This window comes from Trichomycterus rosablanca, chromosome 10, assembly GCF_030014385.1.
Source record: "Trichomycterus rosablanca isolate fTriRos1 chromosome 10, fTriRos1.hap1, whole genome shotgun sequence".
In the NCBI taxonomy this organism is placed as follows: domain Eukaryota; kingdom Metazoa; phylum Chordata; class Actinopteri; order Siluriformes; family Trichomycteridae; genus Trichomycterus; species Trichomycterus rosablanca.
The window spans coordinates 13,081,785-13,101,756 of NC_085997.1; the positions used below are offsets into that span (position 1 = coordinate 13,081,785).

Genomic DNA, 19,972 nt, shown 5'->3' on the forward strand with positions numbered 1-19,972 from the left:
AGAATGAGTCAGTCCAAACAGTTTGTGTTTGTGCTGCAGAGAAGTTAGATACAGTACAGGCATCCATCCATATCCTGCTTATTAACATGAGCTCATCTGGCCTCACATGTACAGAACCACACATCCATGATTACTAACTCCTTTACAATTGTTACTCATGTCAGAATGCATTAGCATCATCATCACCATATGGTCTACACACATTAACTCAGAATGGTTTATCGGTTAGTTGATAGAGCCAGAGTCTTCTAGAGTTTTTACACCATCTTGTAAAAGGGATCTTTACACCAGCCAGTGGCCTCAGCATGTACGTATAAAAGACCACACTTGTCTCTCTGTATTTTCCCACCACTCTTGTTGGCACCACAACCAGACAGTTGGAGTTGTTGTTTTCCTGCTGGATGTGATGGGAACCTGGCATGTTGCACTCAAGAACTCACTACAAACTATCACAGACTGGACTGAATAATGAAGAACTCCAATTGTTTACATCATTAATATTTTTTGCTATTTATAACTTTAAGGTTAATTGAATTTTCCTATTTATTCAAATTATCCTCCAGGCCACCCAAGGAGAATGGGGTTCCTGCTAAGTCTGGTTCCTCTCATGGTTTCTTCCTCTAATTTAAAGAGCGTTTTTCCTTGCTATTGTCGCCCTTGGCTTGCTCAGCAGGGGGTTTTGATCTGTTGGTCCTGGATTCTGTAAAGTTGCTTTGAGACAATGTCTATTGTAAAAGCACTATACAAATACATTTGAATTTACTTGTTTCAGCAGTAACATAATACACTATTCTGCCTTTCCTCCCTTATACACAGTTAGTTGTGTCTCCAGAACCTAGCCAGGCTGGCAGCACCTGCCGAAACTCAAACCCAACATTTGGGTCTTGACGGTGGTTGGCTAGTAACCTAGTCAAAATTATTAACATAAAGCTTTTAACAGTGGGATGGTAACATAACAAGTTAGTCAAATTAATTTCCATAGGAGTAAGTACATTATATAACCAAAAGTATGTGGACATCTGACCATTTGCAAAAGCAATGAGGAACCCCACTTCTTTAAAACACAACTAATTTTGTCTGTTGGAAGCTTGACCATGTTGATTGCACATCAGAGATTCAGATTCAAGGGCTCAAGCTCAGTGGTGATGCACCAGCGCATTAGACCACTGACTCCTGAGCGTTTATTTTTAAAATGTATATTTTAATACCACACATACTGTATTTAGGAAACACAGTAAACTTAAAAAGAAAAAAATGCACCAATGATTGAAATTTCTAGACTCTCACGACATACATGACCCTTACACATGCACATCCACTTTTTTGTTTTGTTTTGTTTCTCTTAATCTAGTCGTATCCAATTACTAGGGCTGGCTCAATACCACTTTTTTACTGCAAACTGAGTATCTGCCGATACCGATACCAATCCGATACCGTCATTTCTCCTCTCAAACAACTAAGCAGTAATAATACATGTCTCAATGCACCATGGTTAAACTAGCTATCTAAATAACAATGCTCAGACTGTGAAACAAATATTCTGAATGATTCTAGAAAATGATAGTCTCCGGCTGAGCTATGTTGTTGTGTTTGCGCTGAGCGTGTGTGACATTAAAGTAGCGTTCTCGTGAAACCCCACTTGAATGTTTGAACATTGAATTATTTTACAACACTCCAACACTGTTGGAACGTATCTTCGTGTGTTATTTGCTTTACACAGACAATGGCCTTATTTACATTAAGTGTTATTTACATTAAGCAACAGTATCGGATCAGATTACAGATTTTTTTCCTTCCGATATCCGATCCAGTGATTTGGGGCAATATCGGACAGATACCGAGTATCAGATTGGTGCCAGCCCTACCAATTACCAAATCCTAATTCGCCTCTGCTGCTGCAGACCTTTACTCCTGACTCACTAAGAGTCACACGATCTTTACTATCTCCCGTCTCATTGTGCCATTGATACAGCAGTTATGTTGAGACCACTGTTCCGTTCCTTACAGACATAGAGCCAATCACGTGTCTGTGTTAGCAGATAGCAGAACTGAGATTCAAACTTTAAAACTCAGGATCTCAGCACTGGTGGACTATCATATTATACTGCTGCGCCACCTAAATGCCTCAGTGTATGTAAATGTTTGACTTTGATTGTATGTATACTTGGCATGGTGGCTCGGTGGGTAGCACTGTCGCCTCACAGCAAGAAGGTACTGGGTTCGATCCCCAGACGGGGCGTTCAGGGTCCTATCTGTGTGGAGTTTGCGTGGGTTTCCTCCGGAAGCGCCGGTTTCCTCCCACAGTCCAAAAACATGCAGTAAGGTTAATTGTAGACACTGAATTGCCCTATAGGTGAATGGGTGTGTGTATGTATGTGTGTTCGCCCTGCGATGGACTGGCGCACTGAAGTGTGCACTGTGTGAACAGTATTATCCAGTTCTTATCTAGACAATATCTAGAAAATACAAGTATCGGTTTGAGACTCGGTATCGGATCGGGATCAAAAAAACGTGATTGGGACATCCCTAATATTTATATAAAACAAGATTATATGTTGAAAGGTTCTGTTCAAATATGAATGGTTTATTTTTATCTTTAGCACTTTTTGAATGCTGCTTTAAAATATTACTACATCACACACACACACACACACACACACACACATACACACACACAAACACACACTGCTCACAAAAGAGAGCAGCAGTTTGTAGGGCGGAGAAAATAGAGGGGAGGGTTGAAGAGGTGTCGCTTTTCATCCAGCAACTTCTAAACCATAAAGAAAGAAAGGTAAGTGGTAAGTTGTTGTGAGTTGTCCTCACAGTTTGTGCTCTGAAGAGTCAAGAAAAACTACCAAACTACTTCCACTGCGAAAAGACAGACGCCGTTTTTGAAAAGACTGACGTGAAAAGGGGGAAGAAAGGAGGAGGAGAGAATAGAGTTTCAGGATTCGCTGCTGGACTCTTTAGTGTGTGAGGGAAGCTTAGTCTGAGCTCTGCTGTCTCTCCGGCTGCAGTGAATGAAAGCAGACGCCTGGCCGCTTCAGTCCTGGGGTAGATGTGATTACCTTCAACATGAGGAGCGACCCTGTTCTGTTTGCCTCCAGGGGTGAGTGTCTACCAGCAGCAAAAAGATTTAAAACATGTAACCCGGTAGATGAAAATCTATTAGGATTATGGTTAGTTAGATACTTTTAGGTACTTGATCTAGGTTAGGCTATAAGACAGCAGGCATACCTTCAAGCAAAGGCAGCATGTGGTTCTAATTTAGTGTCTTGAAGCGGTCTTGAAAGTGTTGTGAGTTGTGTAACTTTAGGGAAGGTTTAGGACTGGTGTAGAATTGTATGTACTTTCTGAAGTAAAGCACTTTTTGTCTGTTTGTGTTTTATTTGAGACCTGCAAATTTTTTTTAGACATTAGCAACTTAGTTAATGGATACTTGTGTGTACTTATTAATTATGTAATTTATTTAAATACACTATGATTTCACAAACACAGTGGCACTAAGTATATGTAATTTAGTCACGTTATTATCTGTAGGACCATTTTGCAGAATGTGAAATGTATTCATTAGCAAGTACATAAAAAAAAAATACAGGATACAAAACAAGACTACTTTTAATACTTAATGGTTTCATTCTCAGACAACATTCCACTTTGAGAAAGACTTGCTGTTGTATATAGAGCTAGGTTTGGACATAGCTAGATAGATGTGAACTACTAGTGACAGTCTAGTCACTGTTGTATGGTGTGTGTCATTGAGTTTATTGGCAGCTGCTGAATGTGTAATAATCGTTTCCTTGTGCACGTACATTGGATGATGACATAAAAACATACAGCTAACCAATGTCATTGAGACCTTATTTCTTTTCATTTCATTTTCATCAACCGCTTTACCCTGTTTCACCCAGAATCACTGGACACAAAGCAGGAACACCCTGGACGGGGCACTAATCCACAAATCCACAGGGTTTCGCCCATATCCCACCCCTCCACAGACATAGCCAATCATGTCTGTGTACATGCCCGGCTAACTGTTACCTCCACTGAGATTCAAACCTGGATATCAGCAGTGATGCGCCACCCTGTTTTGTGTAATATGAGGAAGCAGTAGCTTATAAGTTAAGGTACTGGACTGATAATTAGAATGTTGCTGGTTCAAAACCCACCACTGCAAAGTTTTCAACCCTCAATTGCTTAGATTGTTTGCTGTCACAATTGTAAGTTGCTGTAATGTAAATTTGTATCGGTGATAATGCAGAGCTTTGTGTTTTAATGAATCACTGCTTTACTAGGATCAAACAACTGAAATTTTGTGGAAAAAAATGCAGCCAGAACTTAAGCACCTCTTTGTGTTTTTTTTACATAGTGCAGTAGACATTTAACATTTTAGAGAGTTATTGATGTCCCTGCCCATGCATAGTCTGATACATGCAATGCTGTTCTCAAATCTGAGCACAATAGGCAAAAAATGCTGCCTTATCAAGTAAGCTGCCCTTAGGAAGCAGTAATATTAGTATACTAGTACATCAGAAACCAATGCTGTGCTGATCTGTGCTTGTTTAAATTTTTCATTGAACATTAATTGTGCAAATTAATTTGACACTCATAAAACTGTGAAAGAATACTTTATAAATACTTTCTGCCTGTGTTAGCAACAAGCATTTGCGAAGCCAGGCACTGATTTTGGAGGAGTAGACCTGGCTGGCTGGCCTTCATACTGAACATCAACCCATGTCTTTATGGACCTCACATTGTTCAAAGCGTTGGAAGCATAACATATAATTATGTCTCCTAATGCATGGATGCAAACAGCTGATTTTTTTTTATCTTCCACCAAGCAGAAAATATGATGCACTATATAGCCAGAAGTATGTGAACACCCCAACAAGTTACTGTTTGGCTGGTTGACATTGCAAAATATTGTGGAAAGCCTTTGGGAATAGTGGAGACTGTTATAGCTGCAGGGGGGAACACCATAGTAATGCCAATGGTTTTGAAATATGATGTTTAATAAGCTCACAGTCAGGTGTTCACATACTATAGTCTGTGTAGTGAATTTGTATTTTTTCTTGGACAATGTTATATTGAGAGGCTTGCAGTTCAACAGTTGGTCTGCCAAGTGTTTGGTTTGCTGAGTGAAATAATTCCTGATGTGCCATTCCAGGGCTGCCTTTCCTTTTTTCCATTTTTATAACTTGCTTTTTCCTGGTCAGAGTCAGCGGTTCCTGTTCCACTGAGAAACACTGGGTGAAAGAAAGGAACACCTTAAACAGAATGCCAATCCATCCTCCCCAGACATAGCCATATTCGTTTAGACACCCAGCATTTTGACTTTATTATCCACCCCACGTGGCATGTGGATGTGTCCATGGTTGTTTCCTGCACTGGGCCAGCCTTGTATAATGGCAGTTAATGTGTTTTTTAGTGCCATGTATTACCATCTTGTTGTTGCCAGTCTGGTTGGACATGGTGTTAGTTGGCACTTCATTAGCGTGTGTGATGTGGGCACTGCTCCGTTTAGCGATTTGACTTTTTTTAGGGGCTCTCCTTTCAGAGTTCCCTCACTGATGGCTTTTTAAAAGCTTTCACATGCCAACATTTTTATATAACCTCTCTCTCTCCTCTCATTACTGTTTGGCTTCAGTACGTAATCCTTCATCTCTTGCTATCACACACACACACACACACACATACACACACACCACTGACAGCTCGTCCTCATCACCCTTTTATAATTGTAGTGCAGACCTTTTCATCACTGACAGAGTTGGAGCTTCCTGGGTGTTCTGGGTATTGTCTCTTGTCTCCTCTCTGTGTCTGGCAGTGCTGTTTGGTTTTCTGTTTTGATGCTGTAAATATTTAGAAGAGGACAGAAGACTCTTCTTGAATATAATCTACTTATAGAAAAGAAGGGGTAAGGGGAAGTATTCAGTAGTACGAGTGCTCTGTCCTTTATAATTAACCACTAATCATTTATTTGTTTGGTCATTAAATTGCCAAAATGTTCTACAGCTATAACACCTCACTGTCACTGCTCGACTGAGAATAGTCCACCAACCAAAAATATATCCAGCCAACAGCGCCCCGTGGGCAGATTCTTGTGACCACTGATGAAGGTCTAGAAGATGACCAACTCAAACAGCAGCAATGGAAGAGCGATCGTCTCTGACTTTACATCTACAAGGTGGACCAACTAGGTAGGAGTGTCTTATAGAGTGGACAGTGAGTGGACACGGTATTTAAAAACTCCAGCAGCGCTGCTGTGTCTGATCCACTCATACCAGCACAACACACACTAACACACCACCACCATGTCAGTGTCACTGCAGTGCTGAGAATCATCCACCACCCAAATAATACCTACTCGGTAGTGGTCCTGTGGGGGTCCTGACCATTGAAGAACAGGGTGAAAGCAGGGTAAAAGGTATGCAGAGAAACAGATGGACTACAGTCGGTAATTGTACAACTTTAAAGTGCTTCTTTATGGTAAGTGGAGCTGATAAAATGGACAGTGAGTGTAGAAAGGCTCACCCATCCTCCTCAGACATAGGGCTTCGTAGGGCTTCGTCCATCCTCCCCAGACATAGCCGATCATGTTCCTGTAAACACCCAGCTGGTCGAAAGCACTGAGTTTTAAACTCGGATCCCAGTGGTGTGGGTTAGTGTAATAGATGCCTGATCACTGGGCTGATTTTCTCAGGTGCTGACTTAATATTGGTAAAACTAAAACAATAAAATATTGATCAAAATTTTACCAACTCCAGCTTTAACAATTTAAACCTTTAGCATTTATGAAACCTCATTTTGAAACTCATTACAATTTCTTTCATATTGTGGTGGGTGAAAAAACAAACCATTCGTGGTAAAGGATTTGGAATACCTAGAATTGGGTAATAGTTTTCCAACCAAACCATTTAACATTGGGAAATTTTTTTGTAATTACAGCACCAACATTTACACATATTTACATATGTATATACACTGATTAGGCATAACATAATATGCAGCCCCATACACAACAAACTGTGATGCACTGTGTATTCTGACACCTTTCTATCAAAACCAGCATTAACTTCTGCAGCAGTTTGAGCTACAGTAGCTCGTCTGTTGGATCAGATCACACGGGCCAGCCTTCGCTTCCCACGTGCATCAATGAGCCTTGGCCGCCCATGAAACTGTCGCCGGTTTACTGGTTGTTCCTTCCTTGGACCACTTTTGATAGATACTGACCACTGCAGACCGGGAACGCTCCACAAGAGCTGCAGTTTTGGTGATGCTCTAGTTTAAGCCACAACAAAACAGGTGTAAACACATAGAACAGAAATGAAATGCTTCCAACTTTGCTACTGCAGTTTAGGGAAGGCATTTTCATTTATGCAGCATAACTGTCACAAAGCTCTGACCTCAGCCCCACTGAACAGCTTTGAAATGAACATCAATTGATTGACAATGATTGATTGAATAACATCAGTGCCCAGCCATACAAATGCTTTTTTTTTTTTACTGAATAGGCACAAATACCCACAGACATACTTCAAAGTATTAAGAGAAGCTTTCTTAGAAGAGGGGCTGATGTTAAAGATGAAGAGATCACACAGAGGTCACTACTATGTGTTTTTGAAATGGGATGCCCAACAAGCTAATGTGTATATAGTGTATATACATTTTGTTTAGTGCAAGGCGCTTGGCTCATGCAGAGTTCTGTTAAACTAGCCCACCACCACTGATATCCAGGTTTAAATCTCAGAGGTGCTATCCGTCCATCAGGCGTCTACACAGATGATAGGGTATTGTCATGGGTATTGATGCCTTGTCCAGGGTTTTCCTGTGCTTGGTTAATATTCACCCTACATAGAGTCAAGACTGTAAAAAAATTGCACGTGCAAACTGATCTGTTTTATTGTTGATGAGGAATTGTACAATGTGCAATATAATAATGCTTAATGAAACATGATGGTTTTACAATATGTAAACCGAATAACAAAACACAGATGAGCCAGAACTTTAAGACCACTTCCCAATGTGCAGACCAATACCTATTTTATAAGACTTGTGCATGTCACAGTTAGGAATATTAACTGTTGATGATGCTGATGGTGGTTGTTTGTAAGTCATGTGTTAAATGTAGCAGATATGATCTACATTAAAACCTGAGTGACTGATAAAAGCCAAATCAATACTGTCAGACGACTGGGTTAAAGTTTCTTTAAAACAGCAAGTGGTGCTCACAGGCCATCACCAACGATCAACTGTTTGTCGGGCAGCTAAAGCTTGAAAACATAAATGCTGGTAAGGACCAACAGAAGAGCTACAGATACTGTGGCCCAAATTGCAGATCATTGTAATCCGGTTGATGAGGGATGACCCACCTGTGTGTGGTCCATCACTGACAGAACCTACCCTGGGCTAATTGGCATCAGAGCAGTAAAAGGTCAGACAAATCCTGTTTTCTCCAGGACTGTAGAACAATCCACCTTGTAATATCCACAAGCTGAAAAACCTGCTGATAATGTCATGGTACCAGATAATATTTTGCTCATCTGTGTATTTTGGTATGTTTTTAAACAAATTAGAAAATAAAAGCAGTACAAATATTACAAAAATTTAATAAAGCAGTAACATCTGTGATAAAGGATGGAAGAGTGGTAGCCACATAGCAACATAGGTCCTGAGGACCTGTCTCACATCATATCACAGATTCCAAGTGTCCTTGCATATTTTGTCCTGTTCAGTCCCCTTCAGTTTGCTTCTACCTCACAAATACATGTTACATGGTAGATTGCTATAGATTTTGTTTAACTAAAGTAAGAGTTAAAAAGAACCGTTTTCTTTTAAGGCACCATGAAGTCTCTCCACCACCCCAGATGATCCGTCCTAAAACCACTGCCTTCTCATCCTTACCCACCCCCCCGCTGCGGTTTCCAGATTACTGCCCTGTAATCACACAATCAGGATGCATGTATACACGCACACACAGAATGCTGATATTCAGAAATCATACACACATAGAAAAAGGTATACACAAACCATACACACACAGTGCATGTATACACAAACCATACATACACACACACACAGAATACACGTACGATCAGGCATAACATTATGACCACCTCCTTGTTTCTACACTCACTGTCCATTTTATCAGCTCCGCTTACCATATAGAAGCACTTTGTAGTTCTACAATTAGTAGTCCATATATTTCTCTACATATCTTTTTAGCCTGCTTTCACCCTGTTCTTCAATGGTCAGGACCCCCACAGGACCACCACAGAGCAGGTATTATTTGGGTGGTGGATGATTCTCAGCACTGCAGTGACACTGACATGGTGGTGGTGTGTTAGTGTGTGTTGTGCTGGTATGAGTGGATCAGACACAACAGCGCTGCTGGAGTTTTTAAATCTCGTGTCCACTCACTGTCCACTCTATTAGACACTCCTACCTAGTTGGTCCACCTTGTAGATGTAAAGTCAGAGACGATCGCTCATCTATTGCTGCTGTTTAAGTTGGTCATCTTCTGGACCTTCAAAAGTGATCACAGGACGCTGCCCACAGGACGCTGCCCACAGGACGCTGCCCACAGGGCACTGTTGGTTGGATATTTTTGGTTGGTGGACTATTCTCAGTCCAGCAGTGACAGTGAGGTGTTCAAAAACTCTGCCACTCATACTTGCACAACACACACTAACACACCACCACCATATCAGTGTCACTGCCGTGCTGAGAATGACCCACCACCCAAATAATACCTGCTCTGTTGTGGTCCTGTGGGGGTCCTGACCATTGAAGAACAGCATTAAAGCAGGCTAAAAAGCATGTAGATAAACAGATGGACTACAGTCAGTAATTGTAGAACTACAAAGTGCTTCTATATGGTAAGTGGAGCTGATAAAATGGACTGTGAGCATAGAAACAAGGAGGGGGTCATAATGTTATGCCTGATTGGTGTAAACCATAAACACACCATACCCACACATACAAACTAGGGTTGGGCGGTATGACGATATTACCGTATACCGCGGTATTTAAAAATGGTGACGGTATTTTTTAAATGTGAAGCGCCAAATTTCTGCTTCAAGTTTACCTTGAAAACAGAGACTTTAGGACATGCGCGCATCCACAGTAAGGGAGGGGTGGGAGGGGTAGGCGGTTGGAGCTCGCTGATTGGCTGTGGGGTGCTCACTGGTGATAACACAGAGAGACGAGTGAAGAGCCACACTGGCTAGCGTTAGCTGTGAGCTAACAAGCAGAAACTGAAAAACGGCTCGTCTTTTAATTTTTCAAAATCAACATTTTTTATCAGTTCAACCGGAAATGAACACAAGCGCGTGCATGCGCGGACATGTACTTATTTACTAAATATATCTTCAGTGTAAATCGAACACAAGTGTTGAGAAAAAGGAGTAAACAGTTACAATAACGTTACGCCCAATCCGCTGTTCTGACTCTTGTCTGCCATAGATTTTCCTGCCTATGTAAGAACTATTTATTCCTAAATAAAAGCGCTATATTAAGAAAAAAAGAATGTCTCACCTGTCGTGTAATTTGAATTATAAAATATATTGTCTGGCCCTTTAAGAATGTTAAGCGCACTATAGGGCGTAGGGAGCGAGTGTGTAGGGAAGAGATCGGATTTGTATTGTTTCCGTGCTCGTGTTTTGCACTGAGCTTGTGTGACATGTAAAGTAGCGTTCTTGTTAACCACTCAAATGTTTGGACTTTGAATTATTTTAACATTATTTTACATCACCGTCATCGCAACATGAACATTTACATTCATATTTTTTGTTACGGTATAGAACTTAATTCTGGATTACAGGCATAACTAATCGTACACTTTTAAGAAATATCTGTAACTATAAACTAACCAGTTAACTTTTGAAATATATTGAAGTTTAGCCTGCTATTATTCTGTTTTGTGTGAGCAGAGAGAGATTACAATGCCAAAATGTTATGTGTTAATGTTTGTGTTAAAGTGTAATTGATACACATGCATTTATACTTATGCGTATTTATTATAGATCAGACAAGATAAGCAATGTTTGACGTTCAGATTGTTAAATCTTTTTATAATAAAACATTGAAATATTGTAATTACACCCCCCCCCCCCCCCCCCCGTATACCGTAATACCGTATACCGCGGTATTTCCTGATGACGGTATGAAAATCAGCAATATCGCCCAACCCTAATACAAACACACATAGTACAGATACACATATGTAATGTACATATAAAACACTGTATGCATACATACCCACTACCTGTAAACCCCCCCCCCCACACACACTCAGAACAAAAGTATACAAACGCTACACACACACACACACTTTGAATAGACATTTAGACATACACACATACACACTGAGAAATCACTTGCTCAAATGCTCAAAAACATCTAGTGCACACACACACAGATACACAATGCACATATGTACATAGGGCACACAGTTACACATACACACACACACACTAAGCACACATGGATTTGGTCTTTCATTGATGATTAGTGGTGTGTTTGGTGTGCCTGTACATCTGGAGGTTTACTGTAGTCCATCATTAACAGAGGAATAGAACATCTGCTGAATATTTATAGCTCTGCTCTGTTCTGTACTTTACTGTATCATTTAGCTGTCACACTTACTCATTCAGGCATTTTACACGTACCCAAATATGTTCACTTTCTTTTTCCACACCACACATACACAAACCTCTGTGTTGAACATGCATGCATACACCTCAGTGCTACATACGCACATGATGTTGCTTAGAAATGGTTTCCAAGTAAAAGTTCTGATTTTCCTGACTAAAAATCAATTATCCGCTCTCTGAGATCTTTACGGTGCTCTTGCTTAGTCCATTGAGTGCAGTGAGTGACATACTGGAACTTTCTACACTGCCAAATCAATAGTATAACCTGCTGTACAGTTTTGACCCAGTACATTTTTTCATCACTTTAGAAAACCCACAGCAATTTTTTAAACTGCTAAGACATGCATGTATCTACGGGTATAAATAAACTTCAAATTTAAATGATATCTAAATATTTCCTTTGGTTCACATGTAGCTAAATGAAACGAACACATTACAGTTTATGAGGCCAGTGCTGGTGCCCACTTTTCCACTGCCTCAAGAGCCAAACCATTACATAATCAGATTTGGGACTTTCTTAACTCATGCTTTACGAATTAATAACAATTATGGAAGTTCTATTTCAGATTTAGAATCCGCTAGCGTCTGCACCGATCAGCCATAAAATTAAAACCACCTCCTTGTTTCTACACTGTCCATTTATCAGCTCCACTTACCATATAGAAAAACTTTGTAGTTCTACAATTATTGACTGTAGTCCATCTGTTTCTCTGCATGCTTTTTTAGCCCCCTTTTATGCTGTTCTTTAATGGTCAGGATTCTCCTAGGACCACCACAGAGTAGGTTTTATTTAGGTGGTGGATCATTCTCAGCACTGCAGTGACACTGACATGGTGGTGGTGTGTTAGTGTGTGTTGTGCTGGTATGAGTGGATCAGACACAGCAGCGCTGCTGGAGTTTTTAAATACTGTGTCCATTCACTGTCCACTCTATTAGACACTCCTACCTAGTTGGTCCACCTTGTAGATATAAAGTCAGAGACGATCGCTCATCTATTGCTGCTGTTTGAGTTGGTCATCTTCTAGACCTTCATCAGTGGTCACAGGACGCTGCCCACGGGGTGCTGTTGGCTGGATATTTTTGGTTGGTGGACTATTCTCAGACCAGCAGTGACAGTGAGGTGTTTAAAAACTATATCAGTCCTGCTGCGTCTAATCGTCTCATACCAGCACAACACACACTAACCACCATGTCAGTGTCACTGCAGTGCTGACAATGACCCACCACCCACAAATAATACCTGCTCTGTAGTGGTCCTGTGGGGGTCCTGACCATTGAAGAACAGTATGTAGAGAAACAGATGAACTACAGTCAGTAATTGTAGAACTACTAAGTGCTCCTATATGGTAAGTGGAGCTGATAAATTGGACAGTGAGTGTAGAAACAAGGAGGTGGTTTTAATGTTATGGCTGATCGGTGTAGGTACAGTTTTACTCTTGTCTTATTGACAGTGTCTGTTACTGATCATTTATCATTTTATGCTTGCTAGATAATATAATCATGATTTTTCAACAGGTTCTGCTCAGTGTTTATGCTCATTCTACTGTTCTATGTTCACTACATGTTGATATGAAGATCAGTGTTGTTTTCAATGTCTTGATGGGACGGTGTGTCGGTTATCAGTTAACCAATTCATGACGGTCAGTTTTCAGTCATCTGCCTGTGCTTCTGTTTTAAATTTAATGTTAATGGTTTTGTTATTTATGGTTTAAAACTATAACTATACTTTCTGTTTGGTTTGAATGACAGTGCTATCTCTGGTGTAAAGCAGAGTCTTAAATCAACAGTCAGAAATGAATGAACATCTTTAAGCAACAGCATTAACAGAACAATGAATTCTTTTTTGGTTGTCGGTTAACTGGTTTATCATTAACATCCCTAATATATATGTGCACATGGAGATTTGGAGATGAGTGATGAGGTGACTGGCTCAGTAATGTCATCACACTGGCATGTTCTGGTTTGTCTGTGGTAGCTAGGAGTAACCATGATGATGCCAGGCAGCAAAGTAAGCTAAGTGTCCAAACCACAGTCCAGATTTTCAGAGTTAGATCCCAGGAAAAGTCCTGCCTCATGCTGCCAGTAGACCATGCTATTTCCAGTAGCTCTGATTTTTAGTTTTAGCTTTTACCCACATAGGTTTTTTTTTTATGCTGAGTTTAACATTTGTGCACTTTGTAATCAGTGCATTTAAATTCTTACTGAAAAGCTTATCCACTGTGTGCAGTTCTGATTCTTACCAGCCCCTAATGATTGGTAAGAATTCCTGCTGTGGCTGTATTTACACTTCAACTATGTCAGACATGACGTTTTAGTGATTTTTAAACAACCAGTAACATTTTAAATGGAATCCTGTAGCAAACTGGTAGCCAGTGTACAGATCTGAACACTGAAGTTAATATTTAATCATCAATTTTAATCATCTTTACATCGTCACTGTGGGTCTGAAGCCCATCTAAAATTCTTACAGATCTACAGCAGTCACTCCACCACCTTTTCCATCTTTTTGTAAGGTGGGACAAAATCAGTAACTGTCACAGATTCAGCCCCTTTGTGCTCCCAGAGGGGTAGAGATGCCACGCCCCTCTCTCCGGGAGCACTCGCAGTCCTGAGCCAACGCCTCTTTTATGATTGGTTCTCATTGCTAATTAGCCACAGCTGCAACTTGATTAGGGGTAAAGCTAAGAGACTATAAGAAGGCAGCTGTGGTTTGATCACTGGGGATGAGGGTAGCATTGAGTAGAAAAGTCACTTCCAGAAATCTCATTCCACACACACATAGTAGATGGCGGTAATGCACCTTTAGTTGGACTGCCACCCGCCATTAACCTAAAAGAAGAAGAAGAAGAAGAAGAAGAAGAAGAAGAAGAAGAAGAAGAAGATGAAGAAGATGAAGAAGATGATCACTGGGGACTATTTGCTTTTGGATTTATTTAGCCTGGCCTTTGTATTTGTCCTGTCTGTTTGCTCCTTACTCTTGTTATTTTAATTTGAATTGAACTCTGATTCTGTCTGTCAGTTTGTCTTTGCCTGTTTACCTTTGCCTCTTTGTCTTACTTGTTTGTTTGTTTGCTTCTGTTAGCTCCCGGTAGTTCGTTTCTGTTACTTATATCCTGTCTGTTTGTTAATACCTGTTTGTCTTATTCATACCTTGTTTAGTTTTGTTCATGTTTGTCTTAGTCTAGTTCTTGTTTAGCTTTGTTCATGTTTGTTTCGTGATTCTGTCTTATCCCATGTTGTTAGCATTACCTTAGCTTAAGGTTTTATGTATTTGGAAATTAGCATTAGTGTACCTTTAGCATTATTCATGTATTTTTAGATTAGTGGTAGCTTTTAGCATTAGCATGTAACTTAGTTCATGTTAGTGTGTCTTGTCTTGTTTAAATCAGTCTTGTGTACTTTTGTCCTGTCTTTTGTTATTATTAAACTCTGAAAGCATCTCTGCGTTTGTGTCCACCCCTCTTGTCCAGTCTAGCCAGTCTAGCCCAGGGCAGCTGTAGCCTAGTGGTTAAGGTACTGGACTAGTAATCGGAAGGTTGCTGGTTCAAGCCCCACCTCTGCCAGGTTTCCATTGTTGGGCCCTTGCCCAACAATCACTTGCTTAGATTGTATACTGTTAGAACTGTAATTCGCTTTGGATAAAAGCGTTTGCTAAATGCCGTAAATGTAATCAGCCTTAAATAGTTACAGTAACCAAAGGAAACACTGTTGCAAATTAGTTGCTGTGCTTGTTAGCTTATTAAGTTTATATCCCAAAGGAGCTACTAGTCAGAGAGAGAGAGGGATCATACACAAGCCTTCTTTGAGACACATATACCTGTATATACAATACATACATGCACCATACACACACTTGAACACTACACACACATGCTCAGAATACACATATTCACTCCCTGTACCCCCCCCCCCCCCACACACACACACACACACACACACACACACATAATAAAAGTATACACAGACTACACTACACAACTAATCAACAGACTGACAAATATTGAAATTTTAAGTAAAGTTTGTGGACACCCAACACATACATCCCATACAAAACTTTGGGCAATCTCTTTTGCCATAACAGTCTCTATTTACTTGTCAAGACCATTTTTAACCAGTTTTATGTCCAACTTTACAAATGTCCTGGCAGTTACACTCGACTTTCTGTCAGGGTTCTGTTATTCTGGAGATGTTGAATGTACCTAAGGCCATATTTAACTGACCTTGCTTTGTAAAATTAGACACAGTCCATGATTACTGCTCAAACTGAATTTGAGCCAGTTGGCTTTTTCTTACATCTGCAAGATTTAATCACCATACTGCCAGATCATAAAGTGTGTTTGATCACTGCTGTGTAGTCTAATAGCAGTGAACTGTAGTGTATGCACTGCACTATAAATCAATCCTGGACATACAGATGTGAAGCAGTCATCATAGCTCAGAGCTGACTCAACTATGTGATGGGCTCTCAAAAAAGAGAGTCTTTATGATTACACAAAGCAAGCAAATCTTATGGAATGATTAGGTGTGTTAGTAACGAGGATCTTTACAGCACTGCAGCTCAGGTATTATCTCTCATGACCATACACACATTTTCATACACTACACATCGTCCACAACTGACTTTAAAAAGCTGGCACTTCACCGTTGAGTTTTTACAGCAGTGGTTTTTAGATAACCTGAGTTTAAAAAGTAAAAACATGCTCTTCAGTGAACTGGCACCTGGTGTTTAGACTGTGTGGACTTGAAACCTGTTCCTGTCAAACTGGCTTGGGATTAGTACATTCCATTGAAAGTCATTCTTCTCCATATCCATGGAGTCTCTGTGGTTCTGGTTTAAATGTGTAAATGTTTCTTTTATTGTTCGACTCCGGATATGTCCGCTTCTCATCTACTGCAAGATTCTGCTTCTTATTCGTCATTCGATCGTGTTGACACAAGGCTTTGCTGAGGTGAAAGAGAGTATTGTGCCAGTACAAGATGGTGTTTCCTTTTTCTTGTTTTTCTCCCAAGCAAAGTGTAAGGGTGGTCCTTATTTATCTGATTTGGTTTGCTTGGTTGCCTTTTATTGTGTGGTTTTTTACCCTTTGCTTGGCCCTCTGTCCTAAAGTGGTTCATAAATGTTTTGTGGTCAAACAGGCATGCAATATGCATGTCCCTGTGGGATCTAAGCCTTTTATTACTAACAAATGTAGACCATTTGAAGTATACACATATACAGTCATGTGAACAAGTTAGGACACCCCATGAGAACCTTTGTCTTTTTGAACATATGAACATTTGAGCTTCATTTGAACAGTACTGAGAGATTGAGCTTATACAACTAAACTAAAAAATTTTAAAAATTACTTTTAAACACAAGTTGTAAACTGTAATAAACAAAAATGGAAATTTATTGTGAGGAAAAAGTTAAGACAGCCCCACATTTATTACTGCTTAAAATTAGAATCAGGTGCACCACATCAGCTGCAATGATTAGACCATCGTTAGAGAACATTGGAGTTTTATTTAAACCTCAGACATTAGTTTGGTTTGCTCTTGATTGTTGAAGTGAGTGGTATCACCATGGTGAGATCTAAAGAGCTCTCCGATGCCTTCAGAAAGGAGGATATGAGTCTGGAAATGGATTTAAAAAGATCTCAAAACAATTAGAAATCAGCCATTCCACTGTCTGGAAAATATATATAGCAACATATTGATGGCAAGGTACCATTAGAAAGAGACTGCACAAGTTAGATTTTTCTGAGAGGTGTGCAAAGAGGAAACCCTTGCTGTAAAAAAAAAAAAACATCAGGGCAAGACTAAAGTTTGCCAGAGAACATCTAGACAAAGACCAGGACTTCTGGAACAATGTGCTTTGGACAGATGAATCCAAAGTTGATTTATTTGGGCACAGTAACAGAAGACATGTTTGGTGCAAACCAAACACAGCATTTGAGCACAAGAACTTCATGCCAACTGTGAAGCATGGAGGTGGAAATGTCATGGTTTTTTGTTTAGTTATATAAGCTCCATCTCTCAGTACTGTTCAAATGAAGCTCAAATGTTCATATGTTTAAATATGTTCAAAAAGACAAAGGTTCTCATGGGGTGTCCTAACTTTTTCACATGACTATAATAAATAGTATCTATTGCAGCATAAATAATTATTTTGTTGCTGAATTTATGTGCACTTATAGCAAAGTCTTTTTGTGATTTGTTCATATTATGGGAAGCAAATTTCAGAACAGATGAAATGCTCTGCAATAACAAAAGCAAACAAACAAGCACCAGTGCAAAGAGAATGTGCATGAGCGTTTTTACTCCACGCCTGAGGTTTTAAGTGACACAATTACAAAAGACTTTACCAAGAAATGAAAAAAGTATAATCATTAGCTGACGAAACAAAAAGAGAATGAAATGTAAGAGATTAACTAAACTATAACAAACCAAACGCTGCAGCCTAAAGCAGACATTACGTGTTAAGCCAAATGATGGCTTGGATTCATGCTGAGTTGGTGGGGTGTCACTTGTTCATTGGCGTCCCCACTTTTTCTGAGAATTTGAATGTCACAGGGGCTTTGAGCAACTTGCTATATTGTGACAACAGGGTCTTGTCCATTGTTTACACATCCTGCAAATTGTGTTCATTTTCAATTATGGCTGGTTCAGGGCTACACCCGGCACCTCTTTACATGCCACCATTACCTACGTCATTGAATATGATGCTCACAATTTGTGGTGCTTCAGTAAATGCATTCTTTAGTCAGTATAATCATATAACAAAGCCCGTAACAGACATCAATCCAAAAATTTTCTAGCTTTCTCAGACTTATCTAAAGCTTCATCTTCAGGTTACATCAACCCCGGGGGCGGCACGGTGGCTAAGTGGGTAGCACTGTCGCCTCACAGCAAGAAGGTCCTGGGTTCGATCCCCAGGTTGGGCGGTTCGGGTCCTTTCTGTGTGGAGTTTGCATGTTCTCCCCGTGTCTGCGTGGGTTTACTCCGGGTGCTCCGGTTTCCTCCCACAGTCCAAAGACATGCAAGTAAGGTGAATTGGAGACTCTAAATTGTCCATGACTGTGTTTGATATAAACTTGTGAACTGATGAATCTTGTGTAATGAGTAACTACCGTTCCTGTCATGAATGTAACCAAAGTGTAAAACATGACGTAAAAATCCTAATAAACAAACAAACAAACATCAACCCCGGACTATTGTTGCAGCGTTTTTCAAAGCACCAATCTTTGATAGCCAGTAGTTGCCCTTCATTTGTTCCCTTTACAGGATATGCGCCAACAGCATAGAAAGGAAAGCAAACGAAGAAAAACACAGCACCACTTCAGTATTAGATAAGACACATCAAAAGGTCTTTAAACGTTAAGAAAACACCTTTGTGTTTCTGATCAGGTGTGGTTCTTTGTATGTTTTGCAGCTATGGAGGAGCTGGTGGCAGAGCTGCGGGTCTTTTTGGAGCTGTTGGACAGAGAGTATCTTAGTGCAGCAGTGAGAGAGAAGAAACAGCAGATCTACAACATACTACACAGAGTCCTGTCTGCTAAAGGTAGTCTTTAAACATTTGTATATATATATTTTTGTGGCTTTGTAACATTTGACTATTGAGGCAGCTTTCAAATGGTTACAATTCCAAATTCAACTTACTTTTTACATGGTGTAAAATGTAATGGTATTACACACAATACTGTAAAACCAATACTAATAATAATAATAATAAAACACTCATGTTACACTTTCATGATGTAGCTACAGCTGCTTAAAACCATAGACATTTGAACTGAGAGTAAACATGGGTTTGTAGTATAAAAAACATTTTTCAGTGATATTTTGTCTTTTTAAGTAAAAACCTCATCTGGGTCCTTTCTGTGTGGCGTTTGCATGTTCTTCCCGTGTCTGCGTGGGTTTCCTCCGGGTGCTCTGGTTTCGTCCAACAGTCCAAAGACATGCAAGTGAGGTGAATTGGATATACTTTTTTTTTTTTCCCAATTTTCTCCCCTAATCTAGTCGTGTCCAATTACCCTGAATGCGTCCTCTATACTGATTCGACCCTGTGCAGGCGCCATCAGTCAGCCAGCAGGGGTCGCAGTTGCACAAGTTATGACCTATGATCTGACTTTTTACCCCTAACCCTGAACAACAGCCAATCGTTGTTCATGCTGCCGCCCAGCCCAGTCGGAAGGCAAAGCTGAGATTCGATACGATGTATTCGAAACCCCAACTCTGGTGCGCTAGCGTACTTTACCGCTGCGCCACCTGAGCGGCGTGAATTGGATATACTAAATTGTCTATGACTGTGTTTGATATAACCTTGTAAACTGATGAAT

General features: G+C 40.1%; 1 protein-coding gene across 1 annotated transcript in view; it reads left to right on the forward strand.

Annotated features, from left to right (window-relative positions):
- The first annotated feature begins 3,027 nt into the window (after positions 1 to 3,027).
- Positions 3,028 to 19,972, forward strand: part of afap1 (actin filament associated protein 1) — an 87,286-nt gene continuing 70,341 nt past the window's right edge. Inside the window, exons 1-2 of the mRNA XM_063003610.1 lie at positions 3,028 to 3,109; positions 19,066 to 19,194. Coding sequence (XP_062859680.1) covers positions 3,076 to 3,109; positions 19,066 to 19,194 — 163 coding nt within the window. The 5' untranslated portion in view covers positions 3,028 to 3,075. The remainder of the gene's footprint in view (positions 3,110 to 19,065; positions 19,195 to 19,972) is intronic.